Here is a 19,166-nt window from a genome sequence, read left to right as displayed (position 1 = left end):
CAAAGTATTGTGAAATTTTAGAACAGGAAGGTGACAAGCTGAAATTGCAGAGTTATGAGAAGCTTAAAGGGAAGGTGCGAGACTGGTTACACTACTTTCAAATAAGAGAGGTTTATAATCAGGACAAAAAAATTGGCTTTCAGGTGGAAAAGTCAAAGTTGGAAACAGAATTGTTAGAACCCAATGCTAAAATATTATCAAGAATGTATAATTTGCTGTTGAAATGGAATACGGAGGAAGAAACGGTAAAATCTGCTATGATTAAATGGGCACAAGATATAGGACATAATATTATGTTTGCTGACTGGGAGCAGTTGTGGACCACCGGGATTAAATTTACGGCATGTAATGCCTTGAGAGAGAATATTATGAAAATGATGTATAGGTGGTACATGACTCCAGTCAAGCTAGTGAAAATCTATCATTTGCCCGATAACAAATGTTGGGAGTGCAAATAAACTGAAGGGACATTCTTTCATCTTTGGTGGACGTGCCCGAGGATTAAGGCATTCTGGGAAATGATTTATAATGAATTGAAAAAGATATTTAAGTATACTTTTGTGAAGAAACCAGAGGCCTTCCTCCTGGGCATAGTTGGCCAATTGGTGTTAAAGAAGGATAGAACTTTCTTTATGTATGCTACAGCAGCAGCAAGAATACTCATCGCAAAGCATTGGAAGACACAAGATCTACCCACCTTGGAAGAATGGCAGACCCAAGTAATTGAGTATATGGAAATGGTGGAGATGACTGGCAGAATCCGAGACCAGGGAGAAGAGTCGGTGGAAGAAGATTGGAGGAAATTTAAAATTTATTTACAGAAGTATCATAAAATGTATGAATGCTGATGACATTGAAATGAAATGAAGGGGTTCCAGTAACAGGATAGATTAAAATTGGAAATTATAAAGTAAAAAGATAAAATAAGTAAGGACAATGATATGAATTTGCTGAAAGAACTGTTAAAAAGGGATACAAAAAAGGGAGGCGTGAGGAAGTCAGGAAAGTAAGTTAATCAAAAGATAAGAAATTGGGAAAGAGTGATTTGTGTTTTTATATTTGATATTTTTAGGTGTGTACTGAGTTTCCTTTTTTTCTTTTTTCTTTTTGTTTATGTTAGGTTAATTGTTTGTATTTGTGTATTGTGAGATTTTGTGCTGTTATTGTGTTTTATTGTTTGTTTATGTGTTTTTAAACTTAATAAAACATCATTATAAAAAAAATATGAAGACTTACTTTTGAATTTGTAAAATAATCCCTCAGTTTAGGTTTGCTGGGGTCAGCATTATAGAAGTTTTCTGTGAGTGGAACAGCAATTCCCAAAACAGATGGTGGCCTGTAGTTCACCTGTATGAAAAACAACACATTTTAATGGGGAAAATTTATTGATTATTTGAAGAAATTTTGCAAACAACTTAAATCGTTAGTGGGACTGACATAAAAATGTGCAGTGAAAATAATTTAAATAAAATACAAAGGATAAATAGTAAATAGATATGAATTGGAGATGCAGTGATAAAAGATAAAACATTTGATATTTTCTAATTGGTTATATAAATTTATTTGTATGATAATCTTTGTAAATGAAAAAAGGGGGAAATTATATGATGAAAAATAAGACTGGTTTGTATCATCTCCCCAACCCTGTATTCATACACTTATTACCAGCAGCACAGATTTTTTTTTTTTAAAATAAAATTTTATTAAGGCTTTATTAATACAGATGAAAGAACAAATTTAAAAAAGCAAACTAATCTAAATGAAAACAGAAAGAGAAAGAGAGAGAAATGCAATCCTCTCTCAAAGGTAGGTCTCAAGCCGTGTCTCACACATAAGGGGGTGGCTCCTCCCAGTTCTCACCTGGGAGCTTCCCTTCTTCCAGCCTCCCACCCTGGGAGACCTTCCCTTCCCTGCCTCTCACACAGGGTCCTTCACCAGCCAGCCCTCACCTTCATGTGCATTCAACCCCCTCATTGACCCAGAGCAGAGGACATAAAAACAACACCACCAAAAGCAGGACCAAAGGAAGGCAGGGAAAAAACATGAAGATGAAAATAATAAAAGAGTGGGGGGGGGGGGAGAAAGGGGGGAAAGGAAATAAAAGGGCTTCTGATTCAAATATCCTGAGAAGAGCTCTGAAGCCCAGATGTAATGAAGGGACGCAGAGGGCATAGCACTGCACGTATTGGAAACTCCCCGATGCAGTCGCCATGAGCGGAGGTATCTCTGTTTCTTTTAAGATGTATCTGAATTTGGACTTAAGAAACAGACGTGTTTTGGAAGAAAGAGAATGGTAACCTGCGAAATGAATCAGCCACTGAGTGCCAAGCTTTTGATATGAGGAGAACTCTCATTATCATAACTGGAATGCTACGTGGTTGAAGGGAATGAAATTACTTATGGAATGAAATTACTAATGGATTACAACTATATAGGGAATGCAAGAGGGATTCAAGAAGAACTTATAATTTTTTTTACGGAGTGCTTGAAAGAATAGACTGTGTGGAATACTGTGATGATTGGTAACATTGCCAACTAAAGAGAGCTCTAATTCTGATTTATTACTGTTTTGGTGAGACACCAACTTGTTAGAAAAAACAAGGAGATAAACACTGGAAGTTAATCAGAAGTCGCGGCCGGACCCTGGATTGCTTTTGGTTTCAGAGAGGCAAAATGGAGCTTACCTACGCATGAGTTTTCAATGGAGGGGCAATGTTGAAGAAAATTGTCTGATTACAACATTAAAGAAAAGAAGAAGGTAAACAGATACTTCACACAGCTACAGAATATAAATTCCCTCTGCAAGTTAATGGATTTGGATTTATTAAACACGATTGAAAGTCATCACATCAGTGGCTGCTAGAACAAAGGATTAAGATCGGAATTGTGGAACTTGGACTAATTAAGAGAATTGGCGCAGGATCAAGGAATAACATCAACTCCTGATATCCAGAACACGGGATGTTTAATTCGGAACTGTTTAGTTGGCTCTTTTGATTGTATTGTGATTTGGCATGATTTGGCATCGAATTAATGTGGCCTCCATATGATTGTTATTAATGAAACATTTAAAAAAATGATTTTTTAAAAAAGACAGTTGGAAATGTTGACCCTGCCTTCTATCAGAAGAAAAGTTAGCTTTTACCTGTCTGCTTCACTGACACAGATGCCAGAGAGTGTAGTGATGTCCTCAGCATTGCTCTCTGTTTCATGGGCCACACTTAAATCCATCCAACTCAGGAGTCTTGTGCCTGGGTGGGGCTTTGGAAAAATGTATCCCGGGGCTTCATAGAACAATGGGTACATCTGTGCCCTTCCCCTGTTCAGAACGTTTAAGAAAGGGTACGAAAGAATTCTAAACTAAAATGTAGGATTTAGGATCCTTACCGGTAGCTGCTTTAAAAGTCTGGCAATCGCTGAGCCATTTGGTTCAGCGCTGACATCCTCAACTAGCCAGTCCGAAGGAGAGGTTTTAGCAGATAGAACATAGTGCATTGATTTAAGATAGGAGCAGGAATTCTTCAGCGTTAAGACAAGAGTTATCACTTCACATCGGAGAGATCCCAATGCGATAATCACAGCTATGGTGCTTTTACCCTAGGGATGTTTATGAAAAAGCATAACATTACTTGGTCTCCAACATAGATGAATATAATTAGCTTCCCATCATGGGATGGATCTACACACAGGGGGGAAACCCACCATAAATAAGTCAGAAATTAAATCGTTATAACAAAAGAAAACAAACACTATGGAAAATCGCAAAGAATTTTGTTTTTGTTTTTTCTCCAGCACTATTTGGTGTTGCATGTTTATAATGCATTTAAAGCACTGTTTTTCGACTAATGTAACTGACTCCATAGAGCAGGGGTCAGCAAACTAAGGCCTGTGGGCCAGATAAGGCCAGAGGGGCTCTTTAATCCAGCCTGAGGACCCTGCCTGGTCAGTCCCCATGCTAAACTGGCACAGTGCGGCAATTGACTTCCACGATTGGCATGCAGGTGGCTTTGGATTGGCTTCAGGAAGCTCCCGCAGCCAATTCGAAGCCATGGATGCCTTTGGGCGGGCAGCAACACTGGGCAATTGAGAGCCGTCCCTGGTTTCCTCAGCACACAGGCGGCGAGGCTTCAGATTGGCCAGCGAGGCCATGGACAGAGAGGCCTGTGGGCATATTGTGGGGCTTCGGCCGAAGCTTGACATGCCTACTGGCCCAGACCTGGGAAGCTCTTCCAGAAACGAGAGGTGCCACCACCGCTACCGGCTCTCAACCACCGCCGGAGGAGGTAGGAAAGCAGGAGGAGGGGAGGGCCTGGGGGAGAGAGAGAAGCCCACCTCCACCAGTGTGTGTGCGTGCGTGTGCACATGCGTGTGTGGTCCAACCCTCCAGAAGATTTAAGGGACAGTGAGACGGCCCACTGGTAGAAAAGTTTGCTGACCCCTGCCATAGAGCCTTATCCATGCAAGCATGGCTGTTGATGTAAGGCATTTGCATTCATTTCACCAGCACAGCATGTGTGCATTGTACGTACTAGAAGAATTCCAAATTCTGTCGTCCATTGGAATAGTTTTAAGAATTCTCGTATGACAAATGCCTCTCTCACAGGAACATTTTAAATATTATTAATCTAATACTCCAAAACAAGCCTATGACAAACAATATATTCATACCAAGACAAGGGTCACACATCAGGTAAAGTTAGCTGGGACTGGGCCCCATTCATAACAATAGAACTACAGTAGCTTTTAAGCTTTCTCTGCCTTGCTTTGCCTCTGTGTGTGACGGGCCTTGGATGCTCCTGGGTGATTTTGAGAGAACTTGGATAGACATGTGAGATCTCACAAGAGCACTTCAGGGCTTCTGGAGCCCAGGATGCTCATGAAGGGGTTCAGTTCCAATGATTTGAGTATACACATTTTTGCAGATATGCAGACTGCTTTGAACGGAATGCCTGTGTAAGATACAATTGCACTGTAGTCATTAATAACTTGCATCCCATTGCTTTCAGTAAACCTTGTAGTGTAGTCTTATACCATATAGCTGTGTCTGTGCTAAACTGGTGCCTGAAGGTGATTAGGGGTAGGGAGAGGGCTATTAAAAGGAGTGTAACACTATGAGTGGCTGGTTTTGTATCAGTGTTGCGTTCCCCCCAAAGGCTGCCAATTAGTGCTGCTTTGACCTATGAAGCCTTAAACGGCTCAGGACTATAATACCTCAAGGACCACCTCACCCTATATAAACCAGCCAGGACCCTGCAATCATTACCTGAGGCCCTTCTGCATGTGCCTTCTCTACAAGAGGTCTGGAGGGTGCCATCGCAAAAGCGGGCCTTTTCTGTGGTAGCTCCATTTGTGGAACGCTCCCCTAGGGAGGCTTCCCTGGTGCCTTCATTGCATATCTTTAGTTGCCAGGTGAAAATGTTTCTCAGGCGTTTGGCTGATTAACATTTTATAGCTTTTAAAATGGGCTTGTGCTTGTGGGAGGGGGATTGCAGGCCCATGCGCAGTGTGCCTTGGGAACTGGGAAGTAAGCAACAAAAACGACATGAGAAGAACTTGGAAATAAATTGGCCATGAAGTTTTGGCATAGGCATTGGGTGTGTATCCCAAATCATCCTACCTGACTGCTGGATGATTATTCACAATGTCAGTCCTGGGTTAAGGGTCCCCTCAAGATGCTGGTAAACTAAGCTGACAGCCCCTGGCCACTGAACGGAAGTCCTTTGGCCCATCACCCCCACCTCATGTCATCTGGACCTTCGGATTTCAACCCAGACGCCTTTACCAGGGTACCCTGAGATTTTTACATGTCCAACAGGAGAGGCTCCCTCTCACCCCCAGGTTACACTAAGTATCCAACCCAATGCCTTTTCCCAGCACACAAGCTGGCCCCTCCCTGCCAGCTCACCGCCACACCTACTAACATCTGCAACCAATTCCCAACACATCTAGCAACCAAGTCTCATTACTCTACAATTTCTAGGGTTCTGTGAGGAAAGCCATAGCCTAAACTGGTCTAAAACCAACATAAGTTTGTTTTGTACAAAAACATGGGGAGAAGAAATGTCTGAATGCACATTAAAGCTGTGTGTACTTTATCAAGGTACTCTAAAAAGAGCTGGCAGCATGTTACCTTTTCAAAAAATTTACTATGAACAGTGATATCGATTAAATTGCTATTGTTGTCGTCAAAATAAATGTTTGTGCTCACATCCAGTAGAGAAGGCCTTCCAATTGCAATGTACATTAGCCTATTATGAAACACATTATACGCTGTGGAAGGAAACAACAATGAGAATGATGTTAATTTCCAATATTTCTTTCCTGTAGAACAACCACACACAAAAGGAAAAACTTAGCTCCACTCTGAGACTGCAGTTGGGTTGAAAAATACTTGAGGATTTTGGCTGATTCCAGTGTACCCTTACTTCATATACATCTGTGTGCATATGCACATCAAAATGAGAAATCCATATGAAAGATCTACAGGCAGGATGGGAGTCAATAGGATAAAAATATATGTAAAATACATTTTGTTGAATTTCAGTTAAATTATTAGAGTGAGGATTATAACTTATAAAGAGTTGCATAAAGATCTGTAGGCAGGATGGGAGTCAATAGGATATCCCGCTAGTTTCAAAATCTATATGACATATACATTTTGAAACAAACCTTTCTTCAAAATGAAGGGGAAGGTGTTCAAGTGGTTGGTAGGTGGCTACCTCCAAGCCCTGATTTTCTGGGCCCATTCCAGTTGGGTCTCATGCCTGGTTCTGGCACAGAAACTGCCTTGGATGCCATGTGGAGTGACCTTTACCAAGACAGATTTGGAGGGGAGGTGTGACCTTCTCGGTTCTCTTGGAGTTCTCAGTGGCTTTTCAGTACCATTTATCATGGTACAGTCAAACCTTGGAACTTGAACGTTGCCGAACGTTTCAGTTCCTGAACGCCAAAAACCCAGAAGGAAGTGTTCCGGTTTTCGAATATTCCTCGGAACTCGAACATCTGTCCGGCTTCCACTTGAGTGCAAGAAGCTCTTGCAACCAATTGGAAGCTGTACTTTGGAATTTGAACGTTTCGGAAGTTGAATGGTCTTCCGGAATAGATTACGTTCGAGTTCCGAGGTTTTGTAGAAAGCATCTGACAAACATAATGAATAAACAGATCTGTTCTGAAGTTTATACAAATGGGATTACTTCATCGGCATTTAATTTAACTAAAGGTGCTTGGCAGGGCTCATCCTGTTGTCATTTTTGTTTGTTCTAGCAACAGCACTATTAGCAATCGAGATGAATTCCTTGCAAAAAATAACATATTTTCAAATATACCATCAATTAAGGATCAAATAAGCAAATTGAAGGCATTTGCTATTTCAATGGCTGAATTAATACATATAACAAATTGGACTTCTCTTTGGGTATACAGAAGACAGGAATGCCTGGCGTGCTCTGGTCCATGGGGTCACGAAGAGTCGGACACAACTAAACGACTAAACAACAACAACAACAATTGGGTATACAAAGAAATATACAGTGGTGCCCCGCAAGACGAACGCCTCGCAAGACGGAAAACCCGCTAGACGAAAGGGTTTTCCGTCGCGGAGGCGCTTTGCAAAACGAATTTCCCTATGGGCTTCCTTCGCAAGACGAAAGCCCATAGGGAAATCTCCAGGACAGCGGGGAAGCGCAGCGCCTCTTCCCCACTGTCCTCGGACCTCCTCCCGCCGCCAGGCTTCGGAAGGCTGCTCCGAAGCCTGGCGGGGGGGCGGAGAGGTTTTTTAAAAACCCCGGGACAGCGGGGGACTTCTCCGCTGTCCAGGGTGATTTTAAAATGCTGCCGAGCGGCAGCGCTGACGCCCGGCAGCATTAAAAAAAACCCGGGACAGCGGGTTTAAAATCGCCCCGGGCGGCGCGTTTCTCCACTGTCCCCGGCGGCTTTTGAAGGCAGGCGGGGGGAACAAAGACTTTCGCCCCCCGCCCGCCTTCAGAAGAGGTCCTGGACCTCTTCTGAAGGCTGGCGGGGGGCAAAAGCCCCTGGGAAGGCAGGCAGGGGGGAGCAAAGACTTTCGCCCCCCGCCCGCCTTCAGAAGAGGTCCAGGACCTCTTCTGAAGGCGGGCGGGGGGCGAAAGTCTTTGCTCCCCCCCGCCTGCCTTCAAAAGCCGTCGGGGACAGCGGAGAAACGCGCTGCGTTTCTCCACTCTCCCGGGAAGGCAGGCAGGGGGGAGCAAAGACTTTTGCTCCCCGCCGGCCTTCAGAAGAGGTCCAGGACCTCTTCTGAAGGCTGGCGGGGGGCAAAAGTCTTTGTCCCCGCTGCCTGCCTTCCCGGGGGCTTTTAAATCGCCCCGGGACAGCGGAGAAGTCCTCCGCTGTCCCGGAGTTTTTTAAAATGCTGGGGGTGGGAAGAAAAGCCATTCGTCGCCCCCCAGCCTTCAGAAGAGGTCGGGGGACAGACTGTCCCCGGACCTGGTCTGAAGTCGGTTTCCCTAGGAACGCATTAATTGATTTTCAATGCATTCCTATGGGAAACCGTGCTTCGCAAGACGAAAAACTCGCAAGAAGAAAAAACTTGCGGAACGAATTAATTTCGTCTTGCGAGGTTACCACTGTAAAATGTTATCGAATGCAAATCTAGGACTTGTTATGTTTTGAAAGATGGAAATATTAAGATTTTATTATTGCACACAGAATTCTGTGTGGTGCTTTTTTTAGATATTTGTGAATATATCTGCCTTTTAATTTATTTTTGAAGGATTTTTAATGGAATATAGTTTTGGATACAAATGACCAAATCCTTCTCTCTCTCTCTCTCACACACAGCATGTAACATCTGCAAAAGTTATGGAAGTCAGATAAGCTTTGATAGTTTATTTGATAAATCTTGGTTATAATTATATTTATTATTACATTTTTAAAAGCAATCATGCATATAAAAATATATGTAAAATACATTTTGCTGAATGTCAGCTAAATTATTAGAGGATTATAATTTATAAAGAGTTTGCTTTCATATGATTTCAAACACTTTCAGACATTTTATAGAGAATACTGAAGAGCGGAGAGACAAGAAATATATGCAGTCTTACCTACATTAACTGGAGTCACTCTGAATTTAAATTCCAGCTTTGACCCAATATCCAAGTATTTAATGGCATGGCGTGGTAGGTCATCAAATTGTTGTATTGTATATCTACATATGTCAACAACAATTTTCCATTTTCTGGTATTTGCAGTGCCAAAGTCATACAAGAACCACCTCCCAGGTGGAATGTCTGTATTTAAAGGCACCCTATTAGGCATGGTAGCATCTCCTAAAGCATTTTGGTCATCCACAACTTGAATAATGAAGAAACTGCTACTGCCTGGAATCACCACTGTTTTCTCAAGATCGGTTGGTTTGAACATATTCACACCTGGAAAACAAGAAAATAATGAAAACATCATTCAATGTGCAGAAGCTGCATTTCCCTTTGTTGTTGTTGTTGCTGCTGCTGCTGCTGCTATGAATTTGCCTAATTTACACAAAAGATAAACTGACCTGAAGCTATGGCTTCTTTGATATAAAGTTTAGATTCCTAATTTTTGACAGACTGCCACTACCTGTGTGGCTCTCCTAGTCAACAGCAGCCCTGTAACTCCCACAGCTCATGAAACTTTCTATTTTGCCAGAAACCTCAGAAATGCAGGCAGTGTCAAGTGAAGGCTGAAATCCCATGCTTCATTCACAGGCTGGAAATTGGGGGCTCTTTCTCTTCTTTTTATGGGGCTACCAGATTAACTCCTTACCTTACTTTTCTGGGATGCACCTTCCGTACCCTCCCTTCATTTTGCCATTTTGTCTCCATAAGAAAAGTATGAATTTACACATAGTTGGAGACTGATTGGCTGGCTGTTGGTTTAGGAAGGGGATCTAGTAGAAATAAAAATGACTGGATGGCGAGGAACATATAAAAGAGGCTACATAGGAAATTAGGAAATGCTGGGCATATTCATTAGATGAATAGTACTCCCTACAATTCTTTTCCTATATATTTCCCCACTTAAGTGTGATTAGCATAAGCCAAAGACCCTCCTTCCAAAAACTTTTCATTATCAGGTGGTGCACAAACCTGGAGAAGTCAGCTGAAGCCTGTATGATATACTGCTCCCTGTAGGGGGCAAAACTCTTAAAGTATTTGCTGTACAAGGGCTAGCAGTTTTAGATTCAACAGGAAACCGATCTAGAACATCTACCAGTACAGATGATATAAAGCCCGGAGGAGCTGGCGTCCTAAAAACCTCTCTGATTATACACGATCCTCCTGGCCTAAATTAAAAAGAAGCATACATTTAATACCACCTTGATGATGTCAGATCACACGTCTAATGAATTTTAACGAATTTCGACTAGTTCCTAACATTCCCTTGCTGGAAAATAGTGCCAAGAGAAAATTGTGATTTCAAGCATGTCAGCTGGCACAGGGCTGCTGTTCAGCAGCTCTTTCTGATATTTTGAATCATTATGATTTTGTATTGAATTGCAGTCATTGTTTGATGAATTTGTCTTTAGCTTTATATTCTCCTGTGCTTTGAATTTACTACCATGATCACAATGTCTGTTAACTTGTAATGGTATTATTGTTACTGTGAGCCACTTTGAGCTCAACAGTTATTGTGGGGAAAGCAGAATACAAGTATTAAATCAAATCAAAATCAAATGTATTTCTTATTACACGAAAATACCCCTTAATCTCCACATTTGGTACACCTAGTAGGTGCAATACTTCATGGGCCATATTATCTGAACCTGTTCCTTCTGGCTCCAGCAATATCACATCCCTGGAAGACAGCAGACTCCAGCAGCCTTTGCTCCCAAATGTGGTGGTGGGTCCCCATCCCCCCCAGATGAGGAAGCCATGGGAAAACCATGTCATCATCATACACACTGCAGGAACCGTTTCCAACTTCCGACAACACACACATCACCTACTGATATATTTTTGAAGCTTACAAGTTTTGTTTGAAACTTGTATTACACGGTATACGTTGCAAATGTTAGTACAAAGTGGTTCTAAGAGCAGGCAGAACAAGAAAGTGGCAACCCTCTGAACAATTTAACCAAATTAGAGAGATGCTATTTTGCTATATTCTGTAAAATAGCAGGGTATATTAAACAGAAAAACCTGACAGACCAAGACATTGCTTGTTAACAAAACATATGCTGTTATTGATACTTACCCATAATCTAATCTTTTGCCTCTTTGCAGACTACTGAATCTCTCATGTTTTGTTACCATCCGTGGCTCGTGGTTTAAAAGTAACATTTGCTCTTCAGTGATATACTGTACAGCCAAAGGAAATTCAAAACCTAAGTCAATATCCTGGAACAAAGTGAGAAAATTAATTATATTATTTTTTTCATGCATTTAAAGATAAAAAAACTTGCTAAACTAGCTTAGGAACAAATGGGAATTAATAATAATAATAATAATAATAATAATAATAATAATAATAATAATGAGTTTGGATTTGATATCCCGCTTTATCACTACCCAAAGGAGTCTCAAAGCGGCTAACATTCTCCTTTCCCTTCCTCCCCCACAACAAACACTCTGTGAGGTGAGTGGGGCTGAGAGACTTCAGAGAAGTGTGACTGGCCCAAGGTCACCCAGCAGCTGCATGTGGAGGAGCGGAGACATGAACCTGGTTCACCAGATTACAAGTCTACCGCTCTTAACCACTACACCACACTGGCTCCACACCACACTAAGGGATAATTTAATTTATAACAGCAATCAGAAAAGAAATTGCTTAGAAACTGGTAATTAAGCAGCACAGACATAGCTGCAGTAATCACAAAGTAATACTGATAGTACAAAATTTCTCCCTAGTTTCTCTTAAATTTCTAATGAGTACAAGACTATGTTTTTAAAAATCAGTATTTGCTCAGGGTCCTGAAGATAATGGTAGGAGTCAGTTAAAGCTAAGCACTTTCAAGTCCCACTTGAAAGAAGTGAAGGAGTTGAAGGTGGCAACTTAGTTGAAGCATTATGTGACTTTGCCTGTGCTAAGGGGGTGGGGCAAACTCAATGGTTTTCTGGAAGTTTCATTAATGCAATCCCTCGGCATATAGGGCACATATACAGGAAATATGGTTCGGATTGAGCTATTGGGACCCGACTGCGCCGCTGAGGCCCACTGCCTTTCAAGGTGTTGCTGCCTGGCCAGGCAGGAGCAATAGCCAATGCCCAGACTGCCAGCTTTATTGGTCCTTCTTGGCAGGGAATCGACCAGAGTTCCTGGGACTGGGGAGAGATTTCCTGCAATGACTGGAGCACGTGAGGCCAGAGCTTGAGGGACCGCAAAGGTCGCCCCCACTCCCCCCCCCCGAAAGCAGTGAGCAGCTATTTTTTTCAGGAACCACAGAATTGTCTTTCCTGCTGTAACCCATTATAATGGTGGCTTTTCTGAAATCAACTTTTAATTTTTTTAAAAAAAGAATTAAATCTATTATAAGGATATCTGGATAGTGGTGAAAAAATGCTGGATTAATGACTCCACTGTCAATTCTAGCACTAGCTTCCTACTTTGACATGTTGGAAGAGTGAAGGTTTGTCCTTAACAAGAACAACAATTATTACAATCTTATAGACATTTTTCATTCACGCATCAAAAGCATCCTTAACCTTCAATAAAGTGTCCACATCCACACTCGTCTCTTTTACAAATGTGGCAATTGAATCATTCAGAGAAATATGATTTAATATTCCCAGGTGGTCAAAGTACATGTTGAAGATACCCTTTGCTGGAGGGATAAGCTTGGCATATCTCGGTGAACCTACAGAAAAGGGGGAATATAATAGGTTTCTGTGAATATTTGGAGAGATCAACAGCTCTTCCAACCCATATTTAATCAATGCAAAGTATATCTAAATTATGCAACTTCTGACAATAGTTCCTAAGGGCCAAGATCTAACAAGGCCATATGTGGTCAAATACTTTGAAGCATGCAAGGAGGTGCTGTTCCTTTTTGGAAGAAGCTCCTTGTACCTCATGGTCTGAATGGATTGATCTGCAGTGGAGGGTTTTGGAAGGTAGATGCAGGGTGCTGCAGCAACAAATGAGTGGATTAAGAGTCCCCAAGATCCACTAGAAGATTGCAACAGCTCTTTGGATCCCAGCCAACCATACTACACTATGAGATATCAGCAAGCAGAATGCATAGGGCATTTATTGCCTGGAGAATAATGTGAAAATAGGGGCATCAGGAGACAAGATAATAGCCTTTGCTGTTGGTCACCCAAGTTCCTGCAATCTCACTTAAGGTAGAAGTCATAGAAGATGCAGTGAATCTATGTCTCTAGTCTACATGGTTCTTGGTTTGGGCACCCTTAGGGCTCCCTGGTTCTGCCGAGCAGAGAGTGAATTCCTTAGGTGCATCAGGTGCTTCCACTTGTTTCTCCCTATCTAGCTATGAGAACATATAGGTTGGGGCACCTGGTTTCTTAGCCTAATCTCATATTTGAGTCTTCAAAGACTGCAGGAGACTCCACTTTTTAATGTTTTCCTACCTGCCTTAGTGTAGTAAAGGTTTGCCGAGTCACTCACAAATATAATTGCTTGGGTGTAAACACATGAATCTACCTCTATAATCGTCTCAGAATTTAAGATGAAAAATGGTATAAAAGTGGCGCCTCCATCATAAGAAATCCACACCTAAAAGGGAGGGGGAGAGACAATAATGAATATTGTATAAGAGATCTTTGTTGGCATCCATCTGTCTTGAGAGACAATGGAATGCGCCTCTGGGGGTGAAGTCAAACCACTGTGTTAGCAGCACTGAAGTGACATAATAATAATAATAATAATAATAATAATAATAATAATAATAATTTATTTGTACCCCACCCATCTGGCTGGGTTTCCACAGTCACTCTGGGCAGCTTCCAACAAAGATTAAAAACACATTAAAATGTCACACATTAAAAACTTCCCTGAACAGGGTTGCCTTCAGATGTCTTCTAAATGTTAGGTTTATCTCTTTGACATTTGATGGGAGGGCGTTCCACAGGGCGGGTACTACTACCGAGAAGGCCCTCTGCCTGGTTCCCTGTAGCTTTGCTTCTCACAGTGAGGGAACTGCCAGAAGGCCCTCTGTGCTGGACCTCAGCGTCCAGGCAGAATGATGGGGGTGGAGACGCTCTTTCAGGTATACTGGGTTTTTTTTAATGTTTAATGTTTTATTATGTTTTTACATATGTTGGAAGCTGCTCAGAGTGCTGGGGCAACCAAGTAAGATGTGTGGGGTATAAATAGTAGAATTATTGTTATGCAATGGGGCATTCCTATTTTCATCGGAGAAATGTTGGAGGATGTGTGACTTCTGTGTCTTGATTCTCAAGGGAAACATGGCCGCAGGGTGAGAGTCTGGAACCCCCAGAATCCTGCTACCGCTTGACAGAGGTTGGGGGTTGGCATGCCACCTTTGCAACACTATGTGCCAGTTGTTAATACACCTTCCTTCTTACACACCTGATTGCCATATGCATACAGAAAATGGCTGTTTGTGTGAAAATACAATCCTTTTGGTATAAATCGCGGATCTGGAAACCAGAAGGCTGGGAATTTTCTTTTTTTATTCATGCTGCCGTCTGTTAACTTATGCACTGATATCAATGCCCGATTCTAGGAAGAAAAAGAAGGAAACACAGTTAAACATATGCATTATCAAAGAAAGAAATGATACAGCAGAAACACAGTGTCCAAGCAGAGTGTTAGAACTGGGCAGGTATAGTTGCCCTAACAAGAGCCAATTCATACCTGGTTAAGACCTTCTCATTGCCAGGATGCCGTTCATTGAAGGGAAGGCCCTGGTTCATCCCTTAGGCACAGCTAATAAGCACTTTCTGAGAGGCTGGGACCTCTAAGTTCAGAAAAGAAGCTGAGAAAAGGGAACATACATGAAGTGCTGGCTCACACAGCTACCATATGGAGCCAGAACTGCACTCAGATGGGCAGAATGCCCTTCTGCTGCAAGAAGATCAAGTAATCCAAGTACGGATTTCATTTTCTTCTCTGCCACACTGCTGCTTCTGCCTCTTCAGAAAGTGCTTGTTAGACAGGCCTCAAAGTCCCAGCAGGAGTGAAAGTTTAGCCCCACGGTCGTGGGTGCCCAGGGTCGTGGGTGCCATGCAGCATGCTTGGCCCTGACACCAAAATTTGTGGGTGCCTGGCCCCTTCATGGGGAATTTTGTGGGTGTTTGGGCACCCAGGGCCCCAGGGAATTGGCACCTATGATTCCCAGAATCAGAACTTTTAGTTAGCTGAATGCCCTCCTGCCTCAGAGGGAAGGAAAGACTGGCCAAGAGCAATTAAACAACAACACACTTTTACTGACCTTAAGAATGCAGCAGAAGAGGTGCCTAGATGCAATCTATCTGGGCACTTCCTCTGCCTTCTAAGGGGCAATCAAAAATATATTGCCTAATTATTGTTCTAAGGGAGGGAGAAGTCACCTGTGGCATCTGTAACTGACAAAGAAAAAGAGATGTTTTAGAAAAGACAACAATTGCAGGGATCAGAGCACCAGAAGATTTTAAAATATTTCTTTTTTAAAACATCACCATAGCCATTGTTTTGGAGAAAATATCCAACATATATATTGGAATCATGGAACTGAAAGGGAACAGAAGGATCTATATTCTTCAGAAAGGCATTCATAGACTCCCTGTCAACTTAGGTGAACTGTGGAAGTTTATGTGTTAATTAGTTAATTAATATCCCACCACTCCTCCTGAAGGAACCCAGCTTGGCAGTGGGGTGGGGAGGGAGTTGAGGCTATTGCAGGACACAGGTTTGATATTGGTGGGTCAGCCAGGGAAAATGGGGAGAGGGGGCTTTCAATCAGTTGTCCCATCCATTGCTAATTGCCCCCTTTCTTGCACCAAACCATAAATCACATCACAAAAAATGAGAATCCATTCTAAACAAGAGCAGCAAATTGCCATCTGTTCAGAGTTATCAATTAAATAATAATTAAATCAGAGTCCTTTGGTGCACTGTACCTGTTGAGATAACAAAGCGATGCCAGTGTTCTGTTCATAATCAACAAGAAAAGAAACCACCCGTCTGGAAAAGTGCCTTTCACCTTTCATTTTGTGAGGCAAGCAGCTGTGCCATTTTTGAAATGTATCATTGCTATAGAAACAAGTAGATTCCTGTGTTTTTTAAAAAACAACAACAACAAAAGGATGCAAAGTAATCAATTTAGAAATACATCGTTGTTTGAACTTAAAAGCTTTGCTAAAGAATCCACTGAGCTCTGAATATACAGGAGTGGCTAGTGGGGAGGGGCAATGGTGTGTACCTGGCCTCCTAGCAGGACAGCCACTGCCACTGACCAGGAGGGAGAAGTGGAGGGCCAAGGCAACAGAAAGGTCAGAGCTGTACGGTGCACCAGCATGATGATGTTGATGATGATGCACCCATGCAGCAGTGGTTTCCCCATTACCTTGCCCCTCCTGTCCTACTTCCTGGTAAGTGGCAGCAACTCGCCGTGTCAGTGCTCCACTCAGCAGGCCTCTCCTGTATAAATGCAAACAAGAAGCAAAGCAAGAAGATTTTACAAGAGCAAGGGCCAAACTGCACATTATTGATGCTTTTTAAAAAGTACACACAGGTCCTACTAACCAAACACTATGCATTCCCTGGAAATCATTCGATGGGCAAGCATTCACATCATTTCCATCAATTCCTGTGCGAACGTTTCTAACCGTGGTTTTTGTACGATCTCCCCCCACCCCCACCCCAGTCCCATCTCTCCATGGTTTCTTCCTGAAATGGCTGCAGCTTAACAGCAAAAGAAAGACAAAGGGGAAAAATAAATTTTCAAATCTCTCCTGCTCTGATTTGTCCGATCTCTCTCCCTCCCTCCCTCCCTGCATGGTTTCTTCCCCCAAATAGCTGCCACTGACTAGCAAAGCAAAAACATGCAAGGAATTAAGAAAGTGGGTAAACTCCGGATGTTCAGATATCTGAATCTGTGGAGCGTATAGCGAGGCATAGAATAATTCTTTAATTTGGACATTTTGTGAATTTTTGCATGGCTAGCAGGCAGAAAGCAGGTCCTGTGTATATGTTTAAACTGGCCATTTTTATTTTGAAGAAAAAACTCTTGCAAAATGCCTTCATCTTCATCTTGCCTGGCACCAGTTTTCTTCTGCTGAAAATCACTCACCTGTGACTTCAATTTTCCTGCACAGCATCCGCAGAGGCAAACTGAAGTGAGGTTGATAGAATTTTCTGCCAGAAACTGTTGTGGGACTCAGTAGCCTGGATCAGAAGCCTGTTCTGGATTGGGGCTCTGAACCTGCTTTTTTTGACCAACAGTACTGAACCAAAGGCCCTGGTGAATACAAGGACGTGTGGGGACCCCAAACAGTGACTCCTCCAAAGCCCTCAGTGATCAGGTAGTGATCTAAAGGTTGAGATGCTCCTTATGCTATCATAAGCTCCTTATGCTACAAGTTAGGGCTTTGTAAATAAATACAAGAACTTTGAACTTATCCTAATAGCATATGGCAGCCAGTTCCCTAAAAGCTCTGATAGCAACCACAAAAGCTTCCAGTAATAAATTGGCTCAACTGTCCTTTTGATTTCTGAACATTAATTTGCCAAGGTGGCCAGGAAGTCAAATTATGTACTGAACAGAATGCACCAAACCTCAACTATACGTCGGCAAATTTTCATAAGGTTTTATCGTCATTTTCCTTACCTGGCTCAATGACTTATCTTTGTTGAATGACAGACTAACATAGTCCGCTGCAAGAAAAGCAGAAATATATTAGCTACAACTCAGTGCTTGCACTTCTAAAATATAGTTTACAAAAGGCATCAACCCAGTTTCATGTGGACAGTTAAAAAGAACTCAGGGTGAAATTTTGAAATTATTTTTGTTACATGCCTTAAAATATATGTGTATATGAGCAGAGAGGCATGCTCTCTGGCTTGAGCTGGTTTATTGCAGGCAAGCATTGCGGGAGCGCTCTTTGCCTCCACTTACACTATGGAGTTTTGCAGGGTGCTATTTTGTCCCCCATGCTTTTCAACAGCTACATGAAGACATTGGAAGCAGACATTAGGACATTAGATGACACAGCTATATTTCTCCATAACGTTTGAGAACCCATGGATTCAAGTTACACATTCAACACATATAAATCACTTTTTCTTTACAAATCTAGCTGAGTCCCTGGTTTCCTTACTTTCGTATAATTCTTTGTTAGCTAGACACTGGAGGCTGTACCATATTTCAGCTTTAAGATAATCATCCTGTGGGCGGAAAAAGACAAGGAAATACTTAGCATGCCAAGTGAATTTACATATTATAGCTGTTAAGATTCTGAAAGGGTCTGCTGAGTCACAAGTCGTCCTTTCTAACTATCACACATGGCCTAAAAACCTCTGTGGAGCCAAGGAAGACAGTGGACAATACTGTCAAATGTCAGAAAACAGCACTAGCTTTCTAGTTTCTAGTGGCAATGCCAGTGATATTAGTAGTGGTGCTGGTGGTGGAACAACTCAAGAGAATTGATGGCCAAAAGTAGACAGAATTACAGAGATGTCAGAAGCAGAGCAAGATGTAGTTGAGATACCAACTTCCCCAAGATCTCATTCCAGCTCCCAATGATAGTCAGGAGAAAAGAAAGGGTTTAAGTGAAAATGCTCCTGCCAAATGAAACAAAATGCCTCCCCAAAACTACTACCCCACTGCCTCTTTCTGTTCTTCTCATGCAGCACAGAATTCTGATTTAACACATTGACAGCTGTTTATATAACCTTGTCAGGGAATTCACAGATCAAAGGATAGTTATATGGCCTCAATGGGACCCAATTCCTCTTGTCCTCTGAAATTATAGCACACAAGTGGAAACTAGCAACTGGAACTATACAATGCAGTATCCTGTGTCTTGCTTTCAAAACTCACTGCTTTATCACAGTAATTTATATACTGCTTAATTGCAATAGCCTCTAAGCAATTTATAAAAAGTTTTTGTGAGTTATAGCTCTATTCTCTGTATTAATGGGAATGGGCCAAGCGGGATCCCTTCTCCCAACCCTCATTCAGCTTGTTACTCCAGCAATCTCAAGGATGAGGCTGTGACTGGGACAAGAGTAAAAGGAGTTCATCTACA

General features: G+C 42.1%; 1 protein-coding gene across 2 annotated transcripts in view; it reads right to left on the bottom strand.

Moving 5' to 3' along the window:
* LOC114602030 (cation channel sperm-associated auxiliary subunit beta-like) overlaps nt 1-19,166 on the bottom strand; it is a 45,448-nt gene that overhangs the window by 11,056 nt on the left and 15,226 nt on the right. For both annotated transcript variants that reach the window (XM_077924715.1, XM_077924718.1), the window contains 12 exons: nt 18,237-18,303; nt 17,747-17,793; nt 16,038-16,190; nt 14,506-14,658; nt 13,545-13,689; nt 12,660-12,811; nt 11,212-11,354; nt 10,104-10,300; nt 9,081-9,407; nt 6,131-6,270; nt 3,388-3,597; nt 1,237-1,347 (listed from right to left, as the gene is read on the bottom strand). In XM_077924715.1, the coding sequence (XP_077780841.1) occupies nt 1,237-1,347; nt 3,388-3,597; nt 6,131-6,270; nt 9,081-9,407; nt 10,104-10,300; nt 11,212-11,354; nt 12,660-12,811; nt 13,545-13,689; nt 14,506-14,658; nt 16,038-16,190; nt 17,747-17,793; nt 18,237-18,303 (1,845 nt within the window). The remainder of the gene's footprint in view (nt 1-1,236; nt 1,348-3,387; nt 3,598-6,130; nt 6,271-9,080; nt 9,408-10,103; nt 10,301-11,211; nt 11,355-12,659; nt 12,812-13,544; nt 13,690-14,505; nt 14,659-16,037; nt 16,191-17,746; nt 17,794-18,236; nt 18,304-19,166) is intronic.

This window comes from Podarcis muralis, chromosome 1 (assembly GCF_964188315.1).
Source record: "Podarcis muralis chromosome 1, rPodMur119.hap1.1, whole genome shotgun sequence".
Classification (NCBI taxonomy): domain Eukaryota; kingdom Metazoa; phylum Chordata; class Lepidosauria; order Squamata; family Lacertidae; genus Podarcis; species Podarcis muralis.
The sequence above is the reverse complement of the archived record's forward strand: the minus strand, read 5'-3'. Positions and strand labels throughout refer to the sequence as shown.